Source organism: Nicotiana tomentosiformis, chromosome 11, assembly GCF_000390325.3.
Source record: "Nicotiana tomentosiformis chromosome 11, ASM39032v3, whole genome shotgun sequence".
Taxonomy (NCBI): Eukaryota; Viridiplantae; Streptophyta; class Magnoliopsida; order Solanales; family Solanaceae; genus Nicotiana; species Nicotiana tomentosiformis.
Genome location: NC_090822.1, coordinates 71,379,539 through 71,398,075, shown reverse-complemented (window position 1 = coordinate 71,398,075; position 18,537 = coordinate 71,379,539). Strand labels below are relative to the sequence as shown.

Genomic DNA, 18,537 nt, shown 5'->3' with positions numbered 1-18,537 from the left:
TTCTTTCAACTTTATTCCCTCAAAAAACCCGTCGAATGATATTCATCGTCAGGAAAAATCAAAATTGTTTCAATTTTTATGGTTTTTTCAATTTTTTTAAATCTCTAACTATTAAAACTAATAGATATACAAACAACATACAACATATCCCCCACCCCACACTTTAAGTTGTGGCATATCCCCATGACACACAATTAAAAAGCATAAGGTAAAGAAAACTTCCCTGAACATCTAGTCGAGGTCTGAGTCGAAGTTGGGCTCCATTCCTCTGCTTCGGACTAATGCGCACATCTAGATAGACAGCTTCTTCTCAGCCTTTTTAGGGTACACCCCACACTTATCTTTCTCACTCAATGAAGTCTACTCTTTTGAGCCCTTCACTTTCTATTCAACACATGCAGCTGGTTTTACCTTTTGTTCCCTCTTTTCTACAATCATATCAAACGTCACCGTCTCCTCACCCAATCTAAGCATGAGTTTCCTCTCGCGTATATCCAATATTGCTCTACTCGTTGCTAAGAATGGTCTTCCTAGGATGAGGGGGACCTCCTTGTTCTCCTCCATATTTGCCACTATAAAATCCAAAGGAAATACGAACTTATCCACCCGAACTAACACATCTTCCACTATTCCCTCGGGTATTAAGGTCGTCTGGTCCACCAGTTGCAAAGATATTGGCACCGACCTTATCTCTTCGATTTCTTTCTCTAGGTTCCTGTAAAATAGATAGAGGCATTAAATTAATTGAGGCATCAGAATCACATAAATACTTATCAAAGTTAATAGAGCCTAAAGAGCAAGGTATAGTAAAACTCCCTAGATCTCCACACTTTTGTGGGAGTTTATTTTGCAATGTAGCACTACAATATTCTGTAAGCTTGACCACTGAGGTCTCCTCTATTTTCATCTTCTTTGTCAGGATCTCCTACATAAATTTGGCATAAGCAGGCATTTGTGAGAGAACTTCTGTAAATGACAAATTTACATGAACCTGTTTCAGCACATCCATAAATCTTGCAAACTGCTTGTCCAACTTTTCTCTACATAGCTTTTGAGGGAAAGGTAAAGCAGGCATATGCTTGTTCTCTTCAAGTTCCTCCCTTCTTGATTTTCTTTCCTTATTCATTTTTTCAATTTTTAAATTGGGCCTTTCTTCTTCTTATTATCATCACTTTTCAGTTGTTCCCCACTTTCTTTTGCAATTATCACATCTTTTTGGATTGGGGAGGGGTCCTTCAACACTTGCCCACTTCTCAAGGTCACATCATTCACTGTTTCTTTGGGATTTCTCTCATTATCAGCGGGGAGAGTTCCTGGAATCCTCTTAGACAATAGAGTGGCTAGTTGCCTAACATGTCTTTCCAGGTTTCGAAAACCAGTAACTATTTCTTTGATAGTTGCTCCATGTTCCCGTATAGCTGCGTTATGAGTTTCAAGCCTCTCATAAGTTTTCACAATAAAGGCCTTCATGAGATCTTTTATGCCAGGCTGAATGGGTTGTTGAGGCTGAAGTTGCTGCCTCTGCTGATTTTGGAAAGCTGGAGCTCCTTGTCCCGGGGGTCTAGAGTTATTTTGTTGCCATGCATTCGTGGTACCCCCAGGTGAACTCCATGCAAAACCGAGGTTCCTCTGACCCATTGCATTAAAAGTGTAGTTTTCCACAACATTCACTTCCTCAGTTGAGGCTTGACACTCATGAGTAGGGTGTTCTCTTCCACATATATCACAAGCTGCGTGAGGCTCACTTTGTATCGACGCTAAGGTCATCTTTCATGTTTCTTTGGACATAACATCAAGTTGTACCTACACAGATGTGTTATCATCAACTTGGTGAACACCAGTTAATTTTCTTCTTTCAGCACTCTCAGAGGGCCACTGATTTGCATCTTCAGATAACTCGTCAAGAATTGTGACTATCTCCTCTGGAGTCTTCTTCATCAACGGGCCTCCAGCTGCATTGCTCAATGTTCTACGTGAGTCCAGTGTCAATCCATCCCAAAAGTCCTGGAGTTGTATCCAGATTTCAATTCCGCTATGTTGACACTTTCGAACAATCTCCTTAAACCTCTCCCATGCTTCAAAAATAGTTTCATTCTGTTTCTGGCAGATGTTATGGATTTATATTCTAAACTTGCCTGTCTTAGCTGAGGAAAAATATTTATCAAGGAATTTTCTTGTCATCTCCTCCCATGTTCTAATTGATCATGTGGGTAAGCTTCGAAGCCACTGCTTTGCATCATCTTTGAGAGAAAAGGGGAATGCCCTTAGATACACTACATCTTGTGACACACCATTGTATAGAAAGGTGTTCATAATCTCCTCGAAGTCCATTAGATGTGTGTTTGGATTCCCTCTGAAGACACAACAATTCTGAAGGGTTTGAAGCAACCTTTGCTTCAACTCAAAATTATTCACTACAGTCGGAGGTGGTCTAACACTTGATAAACCTTTATTGTAGACCGGTCTAGCATAATCGCCAAGTGGTCTCCTAGGCATGTGAGCTATATTTTCGAACTGGTCTGCACCCAAAGGTTGATTTTGAGTAATTTTATGACACCTCTCTTCTTCGTAGATAATTTGTGCATCTCTAATAGCTGCTTTTTCAGCATCCCGTGCAGCTTGTTCTCATCGTTGGGCTGCTTCTTTCACAGCCAAATCTACATTATCCTCACCGTGTCTAACCATATCTTCTTTGGTTGCGGATTGCACAATCTTTTCTAACTTCTCAGTGAGATTTCTTTACTTCACAGGCTGTCGTAGTTGTTTTTCATTTTCTGGCTCGTATGGTAGCACTTCTTTAGTAGAAGCTTGAGTCATGCACCAATCTTAACCTGTAACCTGCGCACAGTCAAAGAACACCAATCATAAAAAGGAAAAAAATAAAAATAAAAATAAAAAGAAAAATTCCTGAATTAACACTACAAACTATTTCAAACACTATTGATTGCCAATCCCCGGCAATGACGCCAAAATTTGACGAGCTCGAAACACACACTTAAATTATGCTCGCTAGTCAAAGATAGTATAGTATAATATCGTATCCACGGGGATTGGAGTTAAACATTATTTTCATAGTTTCTAGCTTAATTGCTATCCACGAGAATCAACAATCAAGATTTATATGATTAATAACTAAAATTAAAAAAAGAATCTAAAGCTATTGACTAATGACAATCGAAACAAAAGTAAGCAAGAAAGTTATCAATGGGAAGAAATAGGGGTTGATAAGATAGGTGCAAGATAATTATTTGGGATCTAACTCTAGATAATTCACTTCTAATGTTTAAGTGAGTCTCTCAAATTCACTCAATTATTAGTTCAAACGTTCAGCGTAAACTCCTTTCTCAATTAAGTCTTAACCTCACAAGATGAACCAATTTAAGCACGTGAAGATATGCAAGAATGCGTAGTGGATTGGTCTTTAGGAGAACCTTTATCGATTATCCTCCTAACTAGGTTTAATCAATGATTCAACTAGCCTGTTTCAATTACTAAGAAGAATTAATGAACTCAACCAACAATATAATGCAAAGATATCACAAGTTATGCCTCTCTCGATTACATGAACAAGTGAATATAGATGCAACAGTTAAATCATCCAAAACGCTTCAATACATAAAACTTGAGCTATAATCCACAAACAATCATCAATAGACCATATCCATCAAACCCTAAAGGGAACTACTCCATAGATATGGAGCAATTCATCACAAATAAAATTAAAGTATTGGAAAACATAAATTCAATCTAAACTCGGGCCTTGAGTGAGGAAGGAATGATGAAATCCTTGTACTCGTTTTCTTCCAACTCCTCCTTAGCCTCCTTAGGTCGAATATGTGTCAAAAGTCCAAAAAATAATGTTTTCCATGAATTTATACCAAGTAGGGTCGGGCCTAGATGAAACCTCACTTTTCTAGACGAAATAGGAAAATTACTCTGTAAAAGTTGCACAGGCGCGCCGCATGAGGCGACGCACCATGCGGGGCATTAGTGGGGAAATCCAGAAAGCTAGTTCTGATAGGCATTAGGAACTTTGCACAGTCGCGGCATGCCACGCACCGCCCCACGCGCCGCACTAGTGCACTTTTCTCAAAGTATGGATATGTTTTGCATTTTGACGTCCAGACTTGGTCCTCAACCCTCGAACACGATCCCGACTTAATCCCTTGGGCTTTTACTCAGACTTTAAATCTCAAAATCAGTCAAATTCATTCCATAACATCTACATGGCTCGGAATCACTATCAATTGAAGCTCAAAACGAATAAAGTAAAGTAAATTAGAGTGCAATAAGTGACTAAAACACGAGATTATAGCCTACCATCAACACCCCACACTTAAATCATAGCTCGTCCTCGAGCAATCAAACTACGCTTCGCGTAGACATGACCTTTTTCAACAACTCTAATAACTCATCACACCAAAAATATTTAAAACAGATTAAGCACAATACCGTAACATCCTTGCCTCAAAATTTGACTCACAAGCACCACGCAATTTTCACAACCCGCTCACTTACTCTAACACAGAGGTCAACGACATTACCTTTCGTTCTTAAATCAAGTGCCCTCATACAACAATAGAGAGTAGTTCCACACACAATAAACTAAAGAACAATTAGGAACTCAATATAGAAAGAATTTGCTCACTCTCCAAAAATAACATTCATATGCCACAAAAGACGTACCATTAGCATGCCCGTAGTGTACTACTCTACTAATTGAGTTCATTCAGTCAAGGATCAAGTAGGACTTTATTTGGTTGTAATGCAGGCTGCGGGGAGGGTAGGATACATTTGGATATAATAGTGACTACACCTCCCTAAGCACTTTAATACATACAATTAACTGTTCAAAACCTCACACTTATGTCAAACCATAAATCCACCTTCACAGCGAATATACATTAACTCCAAACTTCTTTAAGCACAATTACATCAAGAGTTACCACTATCAAGGAATATTTTTCACAATCATACAATTATTTTTTCCTTTCTTTTTCAATTCAAGTGACTCTTACTTTTTTTTTTAAATGGTGCACCTTTCTCCTTATTTCATTAGTTCCACTCAAAAGCCAAACCTACCACCCCACGCTTCAATTAGAGTGCAATAAATGACTAAAACACAAGATTATAGCCTACCATCATGTTCCAACTGTAGCTTGATTCCTTCATCATCATATTCATTGATGGAATATTGGTGTATTCTTGCAGCCAAGAGGATCATCAGCAGCACTTGAGGATCATGCTCCAGTCGTTGAGAGAGAAGAATCTATACTCTAAATTCTTCAAGTGCGAGTTTTGGCTTGATTCGGTGGTGTTCTTGGGCCATGTGGTGTCCAGTGAGGGGATTAAGGTGGATCCAAATAACATTGAGGCAATTTTGAGTTGTCCTAGACCATATTCTTCTACTGAGAGTCGGAGTTTCCTTGGATTGGCTAGCTATTATCGCCGTTTCGTGAAGGGTTTCTCATCCATCGCAACTCTTTTAACTAGACTGACTTAGAAGGGTGCCCCATTCAGGTGGTTTGATGAGTGTGAGGAGAGCTTTCAGAAGCCCAAGACTGCCTTGACTACAACTCCAGTTCTGGTTTTGCCTTCAGCATCGAGTTCTTATACAGTCTATTATGATGCTTCACGGATTGTCATCGGGTGTGTGTTGGTGTAGGAGGGTAGAGTGATGCTTACGCTTCATGTCAGTTGAAACCCTATGAGAAGAACTACCTAGTCCACGATTTGGAGTTGGCAACCATTGTTCACGCGTTGAAGATTTGGAGGCACTATCTATATGGTGTATCTTGTGAGGTGTTCACGGATCATAGACGATTACAACACCTATTAAAGCAAAAGGATCTGAACTTGAGGCAACAGAGGTGGTTAACGCTACTAAAGGACTATGATATCCCATTACTTTATCATCTCGGGAAGGCCAATGTGGTGGCTGATGCTTTGAGTAGGAAGGCTGAGAGCATGGGTAGTCTTGCTTTTATACTAGTTAGGGAGAGATGTCACGACCCAAAATCCAACTAGTCGTGATAGCACCTAACCCAACCCACTAGGTAAGCCAATTTATAAATAATCCAACTAAAGGAGATCAACTGAGAAAATAAATGATGAAATAACTGAACTTTTATACAAAACTCCCAATGATTGGTAGTACAAATCATGAGCTTCTAAGATTTAAGATTTACAAAACTGGTATAAAATTAATACATCATCTGTTTTAAATGTATATAAACAGATTTTTATAAATCTAAAGCTCCCATGAACAAGAGGCAGCTACAACCGGAATGCAGGTACATCTTCAATGCCAGCTTCCGCCATACATAGAAATACCAGCTCCATAATCTGCACGTATGTACTGAATAAGTAACAAACCCAACTTTAGGTTGAATGCAGTGACGAGCTTGAAAAACAGTCAACGTCCAAGACCAATAGCCAAGAATAATTCGTAACGATATAATAAAAGCAGCACAAGTAATAACTCAAGATATGATGCTCATCTCGTTCACAGTTACACAAAAATAGGCATGGTCTTCAGGTATAATAGTAAAACCCAAATCTTTCACCGAAATCACCAAAATATGAGTATAACAGAAAACTATAATTTTCCCCCAAAAAATTTCAACAACAGATAAGATATTTCATTATCAGCTAGCATGAGGAAAGTACATTTCTATGCCTACATGTCAATATGCATATGAAGTCATGAATATCACAATACCGTGCAGCATGAGGAAATACATCTCTATGCCTACATGCCAAGTATGCATGTCAAATGTAATGCACCACAGTGATAAACTCATGTGCTCATGCTCTCAGAGTAGTCAACCTCACTCAACTCAACAATCGCACTCGACACTCGCACTCATTAGGTACCTGTATTCACTGCTGGTATGTCAGACTACGGAGGGGCAGATTCTGCCCAAGCGCTTATAAAACCTGCTATGGTGCGCAACCCGATTCCATCATGAATCAATAATACTTGCTGCGACGTGCAATCCGATCCCATCATGAATCAACAAAACCACTTGCGGCATGCAGCCCGATCCTATCATGAATCAATAAAACTTGCTGCGGCGTGCAGTTCGATCCCATCAATATCACTCACAATCAGGCCCTCGCCCTCAGACCAGTCATCAATCTCTTCAGTCTCTCGAGCTTACAAATCTCATGCCAATCAGCCCAAACAATGACAACATGATGTGACAACAATGATAACAGGGACTGAGATATGATATGCAACTGAATGAATATGACTGAGTATGTGATTGCAATTTAAGAAAATAACTTGAATGAAAAAATGACCTCAGTGGGTCCCAACATAATAAGTATATAGCCTAAATATGATTTCTAACATGGATCACAACTCAATTACTCTAGCATGTAGGAATTTCATGGATAGAAACAAGATTAGGTAACTTACCTCGAACAAGCCGAACCCAATACTGAGTAAGCCAAACAATACTCCAAAAATGCCATCACGGTCATACCGACCTCCGAACGGCTCGAAACTAGCCAAGTGCAACTCAAGAACATCAAATAATGCCAAAGGAAATAAACCCAATCGATAAAGGTCGAATCTTTAATCAAAAGTCCAAAGTCAACCAAAAAGGTAAACCCGAGCCCGTACCTCAGAACCCGACAAAACTCACAAAATCTGACAGTCCATTCAATTATGAGTCCAACCATACTAGTTTCACTCAAATCCGACTCCAAATGGATGCTCAAAACTCAAAAATTCACTTTATGAAATTTTAGACAAAACCCCCCAATTTCACTTTTGAAATCATCAACGCCAAAATGAGGGTAGATTCATGAAATATAATCAAAATTAAGTAGAAAACACTTACCCCAATACATGTCGAGAAAATCGCCTCAATCTGAGCTCCATCGTTCTAAATATGCTAAAATGGCCGAAACCCCCGAAATAGAGTTCTTATAATCCACTGCACAGTCATATGCATCGCGATCGCGAAGAAGGGAAAATGGCACTGCTCAAAATACCCACCGCGTTCGCAAACCAAGCCATGCGAATGCACATACCACAAGAATAAAGCTACGCGAACACGCCCAGCGACACGTGAACGCGAAGACACTTTCGCACAACACCCACACTGATTCGCGATCACGTTCCTAGTCACGTGACCGCGATACACAAACTGCTCAAACTCCGCGAATGCAGTCATCCAATAGCGAACACGTAGAGGAAAGTGCACCAGCTCCAACATTGTACATTGCGATCGCGTTTCTCCCCTCGCGATCGCATAGAAGGAAATCAGCACTAGCAGCCCTGAACACAACATCAATCAAACATGAAGGAAAAATGATCTGATTCCAATCCGAAACTTACCCGATCCCCTCGAGACCCCGTACGAACATACCAACAAGTTCCACGAACCTACTCGAGGCCTCAAATCACACATAACAAGATCGAAATAATGAATCACACCTCAAATCAAACTTAATGATTTTTGAATCTTTCGACTTCCAAAACCCGTGCCGAACTTTATCAAATCAACTCGGAATGAACTCAAATTTTGCACACAAGTCCCGAATGACGTAACAAAGATATTCCAATTCCCGGAACTACAATCCGAACCCGATATCATCAAAGTCAACTCCCGGTCAAACTTATAAACATTCCAAATCTTCAAATTATCAACTTTCACCAAATAGTGCCGAAACCTTCTAGGAGTATCCAAATGCAAATCCGGCCATACGCACGAGTCCAAAATCACCATCCAGTCCTAACGGAACCATCAAAACTCTGATATGTGGTCAAATACTCAAAAGTCAATCTTGGTCAACTCTTCCAACTTAAAGCTTCAGAGTTGAGAATCTTTCTCCCAAATCAATTCAGATTAACCTGAAAACTAAAATTGACAATTCACTCAAGCCATAATATATATGAAGCTACTTGAGACTTCAAATGGCTGAACGAAATGCAAATGCTCAAAACGACCAGTCGGGTCGTTATATTCTCCCCCACTTAAACATACATTCATCCTCGAACGTGCCTAGAGTCATTCCAAAGCCAACAAATCGCCGTGTAACCTTACCATGCACATACCCGGGGGTGATCCCACGTCATTCCAATTCATGAAAGCCTGACAACACAACATAACTGAAGATCATTACTTTAACCTTAGTCTGTAAGCCTTAGAACCCAATTTCCAACATCCAGAATTCCTTACAAGACTCGTATCTTGCATCTACACACTATATAAGTCTGAACAAGCTGTATCAAGTCATATCCATAACCCAAGATGTAATCACATGATATATCACATAACTCGCATACTCGTAGCAACAATTCCTGATCACAGTAGTTGCTCGAAACAAACCCAATACTAGTAATAAACCTCATATCAAATAAAACCTCATTCAAAACCTTCGTACACTGCCGATGATGAAAGAAACACGTAGAAACTCATAAACACTCATCAAATCAACAAGCCATGAAGCTCTCTCACTCGTCCGACAAGAACCAAAGCCAAATTCTTAGCCAACTTCCGATATTATTCTTCCAAACATACCATAATCAAATCTGCTAGTATCCATTCTATGTCCAATGACTTATTTCATCAAACACAACTATTCTATTGACATGTCATACCAATACAACCTAAAGTCACAACCATGCAATCTGTGCACCAACAAGCAACAATTCAAATATACTCAAACATGGAAAGTGACTCAAATGAGAGAACCATCCGGCAAGCTCAACAAGTACCACCACAAACTCAATGCTACGAACCCATCACACATAATAGAACCAAGACACACGAATCTATCACAAGGGATCATATCCCAACGTAGCCCCAATGCAATGTGTGACCCCCTCCAAACACTGGTCCATATGAAACACCTCAAGCCACAATGCTCAAAATCAACAACCAAGCGCAATTCGACATCAAGTACACGAAGTTCATGACCATAACCATGGAGAAGAAAATAGCACAGTATACCACAACCCGAAAACACCATAACCACGGCACAATCAACCATATCACCATCTCGCTTGAATTTCGTTATAAGGCCCAAACAGAACGGTATCCTGTGTGCATATAACCGAGGAATCACAACCCCTCGTAGCATAGAAGAATAACAAATATAACATATCAGAACACGAACAAGCTTAAATCTAACCGATTGACATACATTTCAGCAATAAGGGTATTGAGTCAACAAATTTGACCCGGTGTAGAATACACATTCTCTTTGGGCATACCAATGGGCCCCAAAATCAACCCCAGCCATCCACAAATAGATAAATAGCCCTCTAAAAGTCCACAATGATGTAACCATAATGCGTACCACTATCCAACTAACTTTGGCCACATCTTCACAGCCTGCAACCCCAAAACAATCTGCTTTTGAGAACTGCCAGTCTCCAAATCAATAGAACACATGAATTACCATAGTCGATCCCAATTCTACCACTCAAATGACTAACACATCTCTCATAAACGATCATCACACGAGGAATACCTCCATAATTCTTCCATGCCATATGGCAAAAATCTGAACATCAGATGTTGATCAACCAGGCGAGTACCACAATACCAAGGAAGCATTTGTAAGTCAAAATACAGTGCGCCTTCTAAAATGCGCACCCTTCTCAGGCAATACCAAGTAGTAATAGCATTTATCTAGTCATGTGAAACCGTCCAATCCCACATAACACACCGCATCTATCATTCCATCATAGAAAAGAATGAGAATCTCATAATCAACTCTGGGTCACTAGTAGAATACATCCCCGATCAGTCAAAAACCTTCCATTTGATCCCATCCAAAAGAAAATTACAATATGCAACATGCTCCTCAAGCCGGTAGGAAATATCCATCTCAAACTGTAGGCAGAAACCATCGAGAACTCTTCGAAACCCATTTGCACATAACCAAGCCATTAGAACTGAATCTCTCTAACTCAACCAAGCCACACAGGTCGCCAAACCCAAGAGTATTGTCACCAACACCTGTACAGACTCACCACATCATAAGTACCCAAAGAGCCGATCATATATATTACCATGCTGATCCAACCTACTACCAAGCTCTCATATTTCTCTGTGTTCCTTCTGAATTACCCTCAAGTTGACACTTATCCTTGCTAGAACACCACGATTCTTACCCAAATCTCACCACAAGAGATCCTAGCATAAAACTACACTGCCCTAAGGCCCATAAGTCATTGTATTCCCTCATAAGCACCCCAAAAGTACCACAACCGAGACACCCACTCTAAAGAGACCTTCGGTGAATCTAAATCTATTTCCTTCACCTTTCTGATACTGAAATTTAGAATCCATAATAATATAAAAATACCGCGAGTCTCAACACCATGTAAATCTCGCATTCTAGCCATATACTAATCTGAAAAAATTCTCAAATGCCACATTTGAATCTTGAATCCATTAGAACCTTCTCGAGAGTCATCCACTATGCTCAAATCTCAATTGCACTGTCCAAATGGACCGAACAACATGTGCCACATTAACACGACAAAACCCAAAGAAGTAACCCCGCCTTAACACAACCGGGCAAATTCCTATTCCATGCGCATTGCATCCTTCACGAATAACAACTCAATCATTCCATGATTCCTATATACCCAAAAATGTAATTCACCATGCATACAGAAAATTGTTTGCTTAAGTCATCCTCAAATTTAGCCTCTACAAGTCATAACCGATCCACAAGTATGCCTCGGACCAAAACCAATACAACATAAAACCATGCAATTAAATCGTCGATAGCAGACTCCCCCCACTTGGCTCAACGTCATAGATCAAAACACTCAATAATTCACAATGCCCATACTCTATTACTGCCATAATACTGCAGTGAGATTCGACTAAATCCTTCATAAGCTCATGTATCACAAACCATATAACACCTCAAATCATCCGCTAAGCCCGTATTCATCCTCGTGACAATCAGGTCAACTTTCTCAACCGATGCACAATCAAATCGCAACATAAATAACCCACTGGTAGAAGAAACTCCCCTCAATCAGCATAAGAATCACATAACCTCAGAATATCCCGCAGGAGATAACCCACCTGATTAGCCTCAAACTGGCATCTCTCTATACCCTTTCACAGCCACAACTACTGCGCAATCTCTTAATCTTACTGAGTCAGAACTCATCAATAAGACATGAACATCTACTTCGTTCCACAAATGAAATAACACGTAAGAATTCCTCAAAATCCCCAAAACTCTAGGCCGTATAACACATCCACATAAATCGAGCACCCAATAGTCCTTTTCACATCTCAAGCAAACTCTTTTCAACACATTCTAACCATCTGAACACTCCCCGCAGTCACATCCTACTCGTCATATAGCCATCCAACCACTCACCGATCCACTATTCCCACTCATAGGGACACCAGTAGATATAGAAGTCCAAAAGCACATGCTCATACAACTTGAAACTATCGAGCCTAAGCTGCAGTCCAAACCCGGCCTCAAGTCCTCTAGACTGGCCCATCACCAAAACACAGAAAACACATCTCGCACCTCATCCATGGAATCTACAAGCCGTCGATGCACAGATGATACTGAGCGCTCACATGCGCATACGAGTGAGTGGGAGGAATTCAAAGAGATATGCTTCAAGCTAAATCAATGTCGCACGATCAGGAATGAAAAATGGGAAATTTATCCTAAATGCCATATAACCTTTCGAAGATAGGAATGCACATCATCATACCGATCCTCAAGACTCTACTAGACATTTGCTCATGACTCGTAGAACCTATGAACCTAGAGCTCTGATACCAATTTGTAATCAACCTATGAACCTATGGCACCTAACCAAACCCACTAGGTAGTCCAATTTATCAATAATCCAACTCAAGGAGATCTACTGAGAAAATAAATGATGAAATAACTAAACTTTTATACAAAAATCCCAAGGATTGGTAGTATAAATCTTGAGCCTCTAAGATTTATAATTTACAAAACTGATATGAAATAAATACATCATCTGTTTAAAATGTACATAAACAGATTTTTATAAATCTAAAGCTACCAAGAACAAGAGGCTACTACAACGAACATAGGTACATCTTCAATTCCAGCTTCCGCCATACACAACAACATCAGCTCCATAATCTGCATGCAAGGTGCAGAAGTGTAGTATGAGTACAACCGGCCCCATGTACTCAATAAGTAACAAACCCAACCTAAGGTTGAAAGTAGTGACGATCTTAGACAACAGTCAGCATCCAACACCAATAGCCAAGAATAATTCATAACGATATAATAAAAGCAGCACAAGTAATAACTCAAGATATGATGCTCAGCTCGTTCACAATTACAGAAAAATAGACATGCCTTTCAGGTATAATAGTAAAATCCAAATCTTTCACTGAAATCACCAAAATATGCGTATAACAAAAAATTATGATTTTCCCCCAAAGACATTCAACAACAGATAAGATATTTCATTATCAGATAACATGAGAAAAGTACATCCCTATGCGTGCATGTGAAGTCATGAATATCACAGTATCGTACATCATGAGGAAATACATCTTTATGCCTACATGCCAAATATACATGTCAAATATAATGCACCACAGTGATAAACGCATGTTCTCATGCTCTCGGAGTAGTCAGCCTTACTCAGCACGCTCAATCACTCAACACCTCCCTATCACTAAGCACTCGCACTCGGAACTCGCACTCAGTAGGTACCTGCACTCACTGCTGGTATGTCAGACTCTGAAGGGGAGGATCCTACTCAAGTGCGAATAAAACCTACTGTGGCTCATAGCCCGATCCTATCATGAATCGATAATACCTGTTGCGGCGTGCATCCTGATCCCATCATGAATCAATAAAACTCGTTGTGGCATGCAGCCCAATCTCATCATGAATCAATAAAACTTGTTGCGGTGTGCAGCCCGATCCCATCAATATCACACACAATCAGGCCCTCGGCCTCAACTCAGTCATCAATCTCTCCAGTCTCTCGGGCTCACAAATCGCATGCCAATTAGCCAAAACAATGACACCATGATCTGACAACAATGATAATAGAGACTGAGATATGATATGCAACTAAATGAATATGACTGAGTATGTGCGTCACCTCAACACCAAACACATAACACGTATATCCAGGGGTTTATACCTTCACCATCAAGTTTAAAAGTCTTACTTACCTCGAACAAGTCGAACCCAACACCGATCAAGCTAAACAATGTTCTAGAAATATAATCCCTGGTGTACCGACCTCCGAACGGCTTAAAACTAGCAAAGAGAAACTCAAGAACATCAAATAATGCTAAAAGAAACAAACCCAATCGATAAAGGTCGAATCTTTAATCAAAAGCCCAAAGTCAACCAAAAAGTCAAACCCGGGCCCGCACCTCGAAACCGCCAAAACTAACAAATTCCGACAACTTATTCAATTATGAGTCCAGCCATACTAGTTTCACTCAAATATGAATCTGAGTCGATGCTCAAACTCGAAAATTTACATTCTTAAATTTTAGACAAAAATCCCCAATTTTTCTTTTGAAATCATCAACTAAATGCCAAAAACGAGGATAGATTCATAAAATATAATCAAAACCGAATAGAAAATACTTACCCCAATCCATGTGGAGAAAATCGCCTCAAATATCGCCTCAATCCTAGCTCCATAGCTCCAAATATGCTAAAATGGTTGAAACCCACGAAATAGAGTTCTTATAATCCACTTGACAGTCATATGTATCACGATCGCGGAACAATCCTCATTGCAAAGAAGAGAAAATGGCACTGCTCAAAATACCCATTGCGTTTGCAAAACAAGCGATGCAAACGCGCATACCACAAGAATAAAGCTAAGCGAATGCGCTCAGCTACACGCGAACGCGAAGACACCTTCGCCCAGCACCCACACTGATCCCCGATCACATTTCCAGGCACGGGACCACGATACACAAACCGCTCAAACTCCATGAACGTGGTCCTCCAATAGCGAACACGCAGAGTAAAGTGCCCCAACTCCAACTTTGTACATTGCAATCGCGTTTCTCCCCTCATGATCATATTGAAGGAAATCAGCACCAGGGCCAGAACACAACAACAATCAAAGATGAAGCAAAAATGATATGATTCCACTCTGAAACTTACCCGAGCCCCTCGGGACCCCGTACAAGCATACCAACAAATTTCAAAATATAATACGGACCTATTCGAGGCCTTAATCATGCATAACAACATCGAAATCACGAATCGCACCTCAAATCAAACTTAATAATTTTTGAATCTTTTAACTTTTGAAACTCGTGCCGAACCTTATCAAATCAACTCGAAATGGAATCAAATTTTGCACACAAGTCTCAACTGACATAACAAAGCTATTACAATTCTTGGAACCACAATCTGAGCCCTATATCATCAAATTCATCTCCCAGTCAAACTTATGAACATTTCAAACCTTCAAATTGCCAAATTTCTCCAAATAGTGCCGAAACCTTCTAAGAGTATCCAAATGCAAATCTGGGCATACTTCCAAGTCCAAAATCACCATACACCTAACGAAACTATCAAATCTCTGATCCGAGGTCAAATACTCAAAAGTCAAACTTGGTCAACTCTTCCAACTTAAAGCTTCCTAGTTGAGAATCTTTCTCCCGCATCAATTCTGATTAACCTGAAAACTAAAACTGACGATTCACTCAAGTCATAATATATCATATGAAGCTACTCAATACTTCAAATGGCTGAATGGAATGCAAATGCTCAAAATGATCGATTGGGTCGTTACAAGAGATTGTTAGCTTTGGATATTCAAGCTTTGTCCCACAAGTTCGTGAGGTTGGATGTTTCGGAGCTTAGCCAGGTTATTGCTTGCTTGATTACACGGTTTTATTTGTTTGAGAGCATTAAGGCACGTAAGTATGATGATCCCCACTTTCTTGTCCTTAAAAACACGATGCAACACGGTGATGCCAAGGAGGTTAGTATTTGGGATGATGGGGTGTTGAGGATGCAGGGTCTGATATGTATTCCAAATATGGATGAGATGTGTAAGTTGATACTTGAGGAGGCCCATAGTTCATGGTATTCCATTCATCCGAGTACTACAAAGATGTACCAAGACTTGTTGCAACACTATTGGTTGCGGAGGATAAAAAAGATGTTGTTGAGTATGTTGCTCGGTGTTTGAAATGTTAGCAGGTGAAGTACGGGAAAAAGAGACCGGGTGATTTGCTTCAGAGGCTTGATATTACGGAGTGGAAGTGGGAGAATATCACTGTGGAATTTGTAGTTAGACTTCCACGGACCTTGAGGAGATTCGATGTTGTGTGGGTTATTGTGGATAGACTGACTAAGTCTGCAAACTTCATTCCAGTCATGACTACATATTCTTCAGAGAAGATGGCTCAGATTTATATTTGGGATATTTTTTGCCTTCATGGTGTGTCTATTATCTAGGATCGAGGCATGGAGTTCACATTTGTAGAGTCGTGCAGCGAGAGGTGGGCATACAAGTCGAGCTGAGTACGGTATTTCATCCCCAGACAGACGAACAATCCGAGAACACTATTCTGATGTTGGAGGACATGTTACGTGCATGTGTTATTGATTTCAGGAGTTCATGGGATCCATTTCTATTGCTCGCATAGTTTACCTACAACAATTGCTATTAGTCAAGCATCCAGATAGCTCCTTATGAGGCCTTATATGGGAGGCAATGTCGAACTCCAATTAGTTGGGTTGAACTTAGGGAGGCTAGATTGTTGGGCATTGACTTGGTCTGTGATGCTTTGGAGAAGGTGAAGTTGATTCAGAAGCAATGTCGTACAACACAGTCCAGGCAGAAGAGTTATACCGATTAGAGGGCTCGTGATGTGGCATTCATGGTGGGTGAGAGGGTTCTGCTCAGAGTTTTGCCCATGAAGGGTGTGATGAGATTCAAGAAGAGGGACAAGTTGAGGCCTCGGTATATTGGCCCTTTTCAGACTCTTGAGAGAGTGGGTGCGGTGGCCTACAAACTTGCTTTGCCACCCAACTTATCGGGAGTCCACCTAGTGTTCCATATTTCTATGCTCCGGAAGTATTATGGTGATCCATCCCATGTGTTAGATTTTAGCTTAGTGCAATTGGATAATGATTTGACCTATGTTGAGGAGCAGATGGCTAATTTGGACAGGCAGGTCCGAAAGTTGAGGTCGAAGAGAATTGCATCGGTGAAGGTTCAGTGGAGAGGTCAACCGGTCAATGGCAACTTGGGATATTAAGCATATATGTGGAGCCGATATTCTCACTTTTTTGGCACTTTAGGTATATCTCTATACTTGTTCAAGAATGAACGTTTGTTCAATATGGGAAAATATAATAACTTGACCAGTTTTGAGAATTGCAAATCTGTTTCCATTATTTGATGCTTTACATATGTATATTTATGGTTACATGACTTGTGGGGTTGATTGGTGTAGTTTCGGGACAGTTTTGGATTGATTTGGGACACTTAGTCCTTTAGTTGGAGGCATAAGTTGTAAAACTTGTCCGGAGTTTGACTTTTATGTAGACTACTCTGGAATGGTATTTTGATGATTCCAACGGCTTTGTATGGTGATTTTGGACTTAGACGTATGTCTAGATTTGGATTTGGAGGCTTCTAGGTTGTTTTGGCTTGAATTGGTGAAAGTTGGAAAGTTGAAGGATTGAAAAATTGATAGGTTTGACCAAGGTTGATTTTGTTGATGTCGGGTTTGGAATGTGGTTCTGAGAGTTGGTATAGGTCCGTTGAATCATTTGGGACTTGTATGCAAAATTTGAGGCCATTCCGAGTTAATTTGACATGATTCGGCATGAGTATTAGAGTGAGTTCCGGGGTGGTGGATCATTTCTATGCGTGTGGGAGCTGGTGATTGCTGGTGTGTCTGCACGTGATCGCATAGAGGAACTCTGGGCAGCAGGCATTTTGTTCGTCGTGATCGCGTAAGTGGTGTCGCATTCGTGGAGTGTTATGACCATTGATCTTTGCGTTCGCGAGAGGGCCTCACGTTTGCGTAAGGTTGAGGAAGTCTGGGGAAGGAGTGGAGCTACACCTTCGTGATCACGGGACTGAGGATGCGTTCGGGAATGGATGGGTCATTCGTGGTAGCGATGGAGATAGTGTGCCACGTTCGTGTATGGCATTTTGGAGCTGGATGAGTTTGTTCTTTGCCATAGCGAAGGTATTTCTGCGATCGTGATGTGTATACCTGAGCAGATCAATTAAATACTCTATTTCGAGGGCTTTTATTATTTTATCACATTTTGAGTTAGAGAGCTCGGTTTTGGGTGATTTTGGAGGGAATTTTCACGATTTGGATTGGGATAAGTAGATCTAACTCGAATTTGTTTATATTCCATGATTACAACCTTCAATTTAGCGATTGTTTGATGAATCAAATTAAGGAAATTGGAGATTTTCGTAAAAACTTTTCTAAAACATAAATTGATGATTTGAAGGTCGATTTGAGGTCGAAATTGGATTAAATTGGTATCTTAGACTCCTATTTGAATGGGTGTTCG

At 40.3% G+C, this 18,537-nt stretch overlaps 2 protein-coding genes across 2 annotated transcripts; one reads left to right on the top strand and one right to left on the bottom strand.

Annotated features, from left to right (window-relative positions):
- Nucleotides 1–384: 384 nt before the first annotated feature.
- On the bottom strand, nucleotides 385–1,126 carry LOC138901640 (uncharacterized). Its single transcript, XM_070189419.1, has 2 exons — nucleotides 930–1,126; nucleotides 385–715 (listed from the first exon to the last, which is right to left on the bottom strand). Exons 1-2 carry the CDS (start codon nucleotides 1,124–1,126, stop codon nucleotides 385–387), a joined length of 528 nt encoding a protein of 175 aa, XP_070045520.1.
- Nucleotides 1,127–15,730: 14,604 nt separating this feature from the next.
- LOC138901639 (uncharacterized) lies at nucleotides 15,731–16,449 on the top strand. The gene is made up of 2 exons (XM_070189418.1): nucleotides 15,731–15,970; nucleotides 16,192–16,449. The coding sequence occupies exons 1-2, from the start codon at nucleotides 15,731–15,733 to the stop codon at nucleotides 16,447–16,449; spliced, it is 498 nt and encodes a 165-aa protein (XP_070045519.1).
- The last annotated feature ends 2,088 nt before the right edge of the window (nucleotides 16,450–18,537 follow it).

What these genes read in the sequence shown, in the direction of transcription:
- LOC138901640 (XM_070189419.1), bottom strand. Translation starts at nt 1,126, where the DNA reads ATGAATAAGGAAAGAAAATCAAGAAGGGAGGAACTTGAAGAGAACAAG. An exon ending in CCTGCTTATGCCAAATTTAT is followed by an intron (nt 716 to 929) that starts GTAGGAGATCCT and finishes TCTATTTTACAG; the next exon opens with GAACCTAGAGAAAGAAATCG.
- LOC138901639 (XM_070189418.1), top strand. Translation starts at nt 15,731, where the DNA reads ATGGCTGAATGGAATGCAAATGCTCAAAATGATCGATTGGGTCGTTAC. An exon ending in AACACGGTGATGCCAAGGAG is followed by an intron (nt 15,971 to 16,191) that starts GTTAGTATTTGG and finishes AAATGTTAGCAG; the next exon opens with GTGAAGTACGGGAAAAAGAG.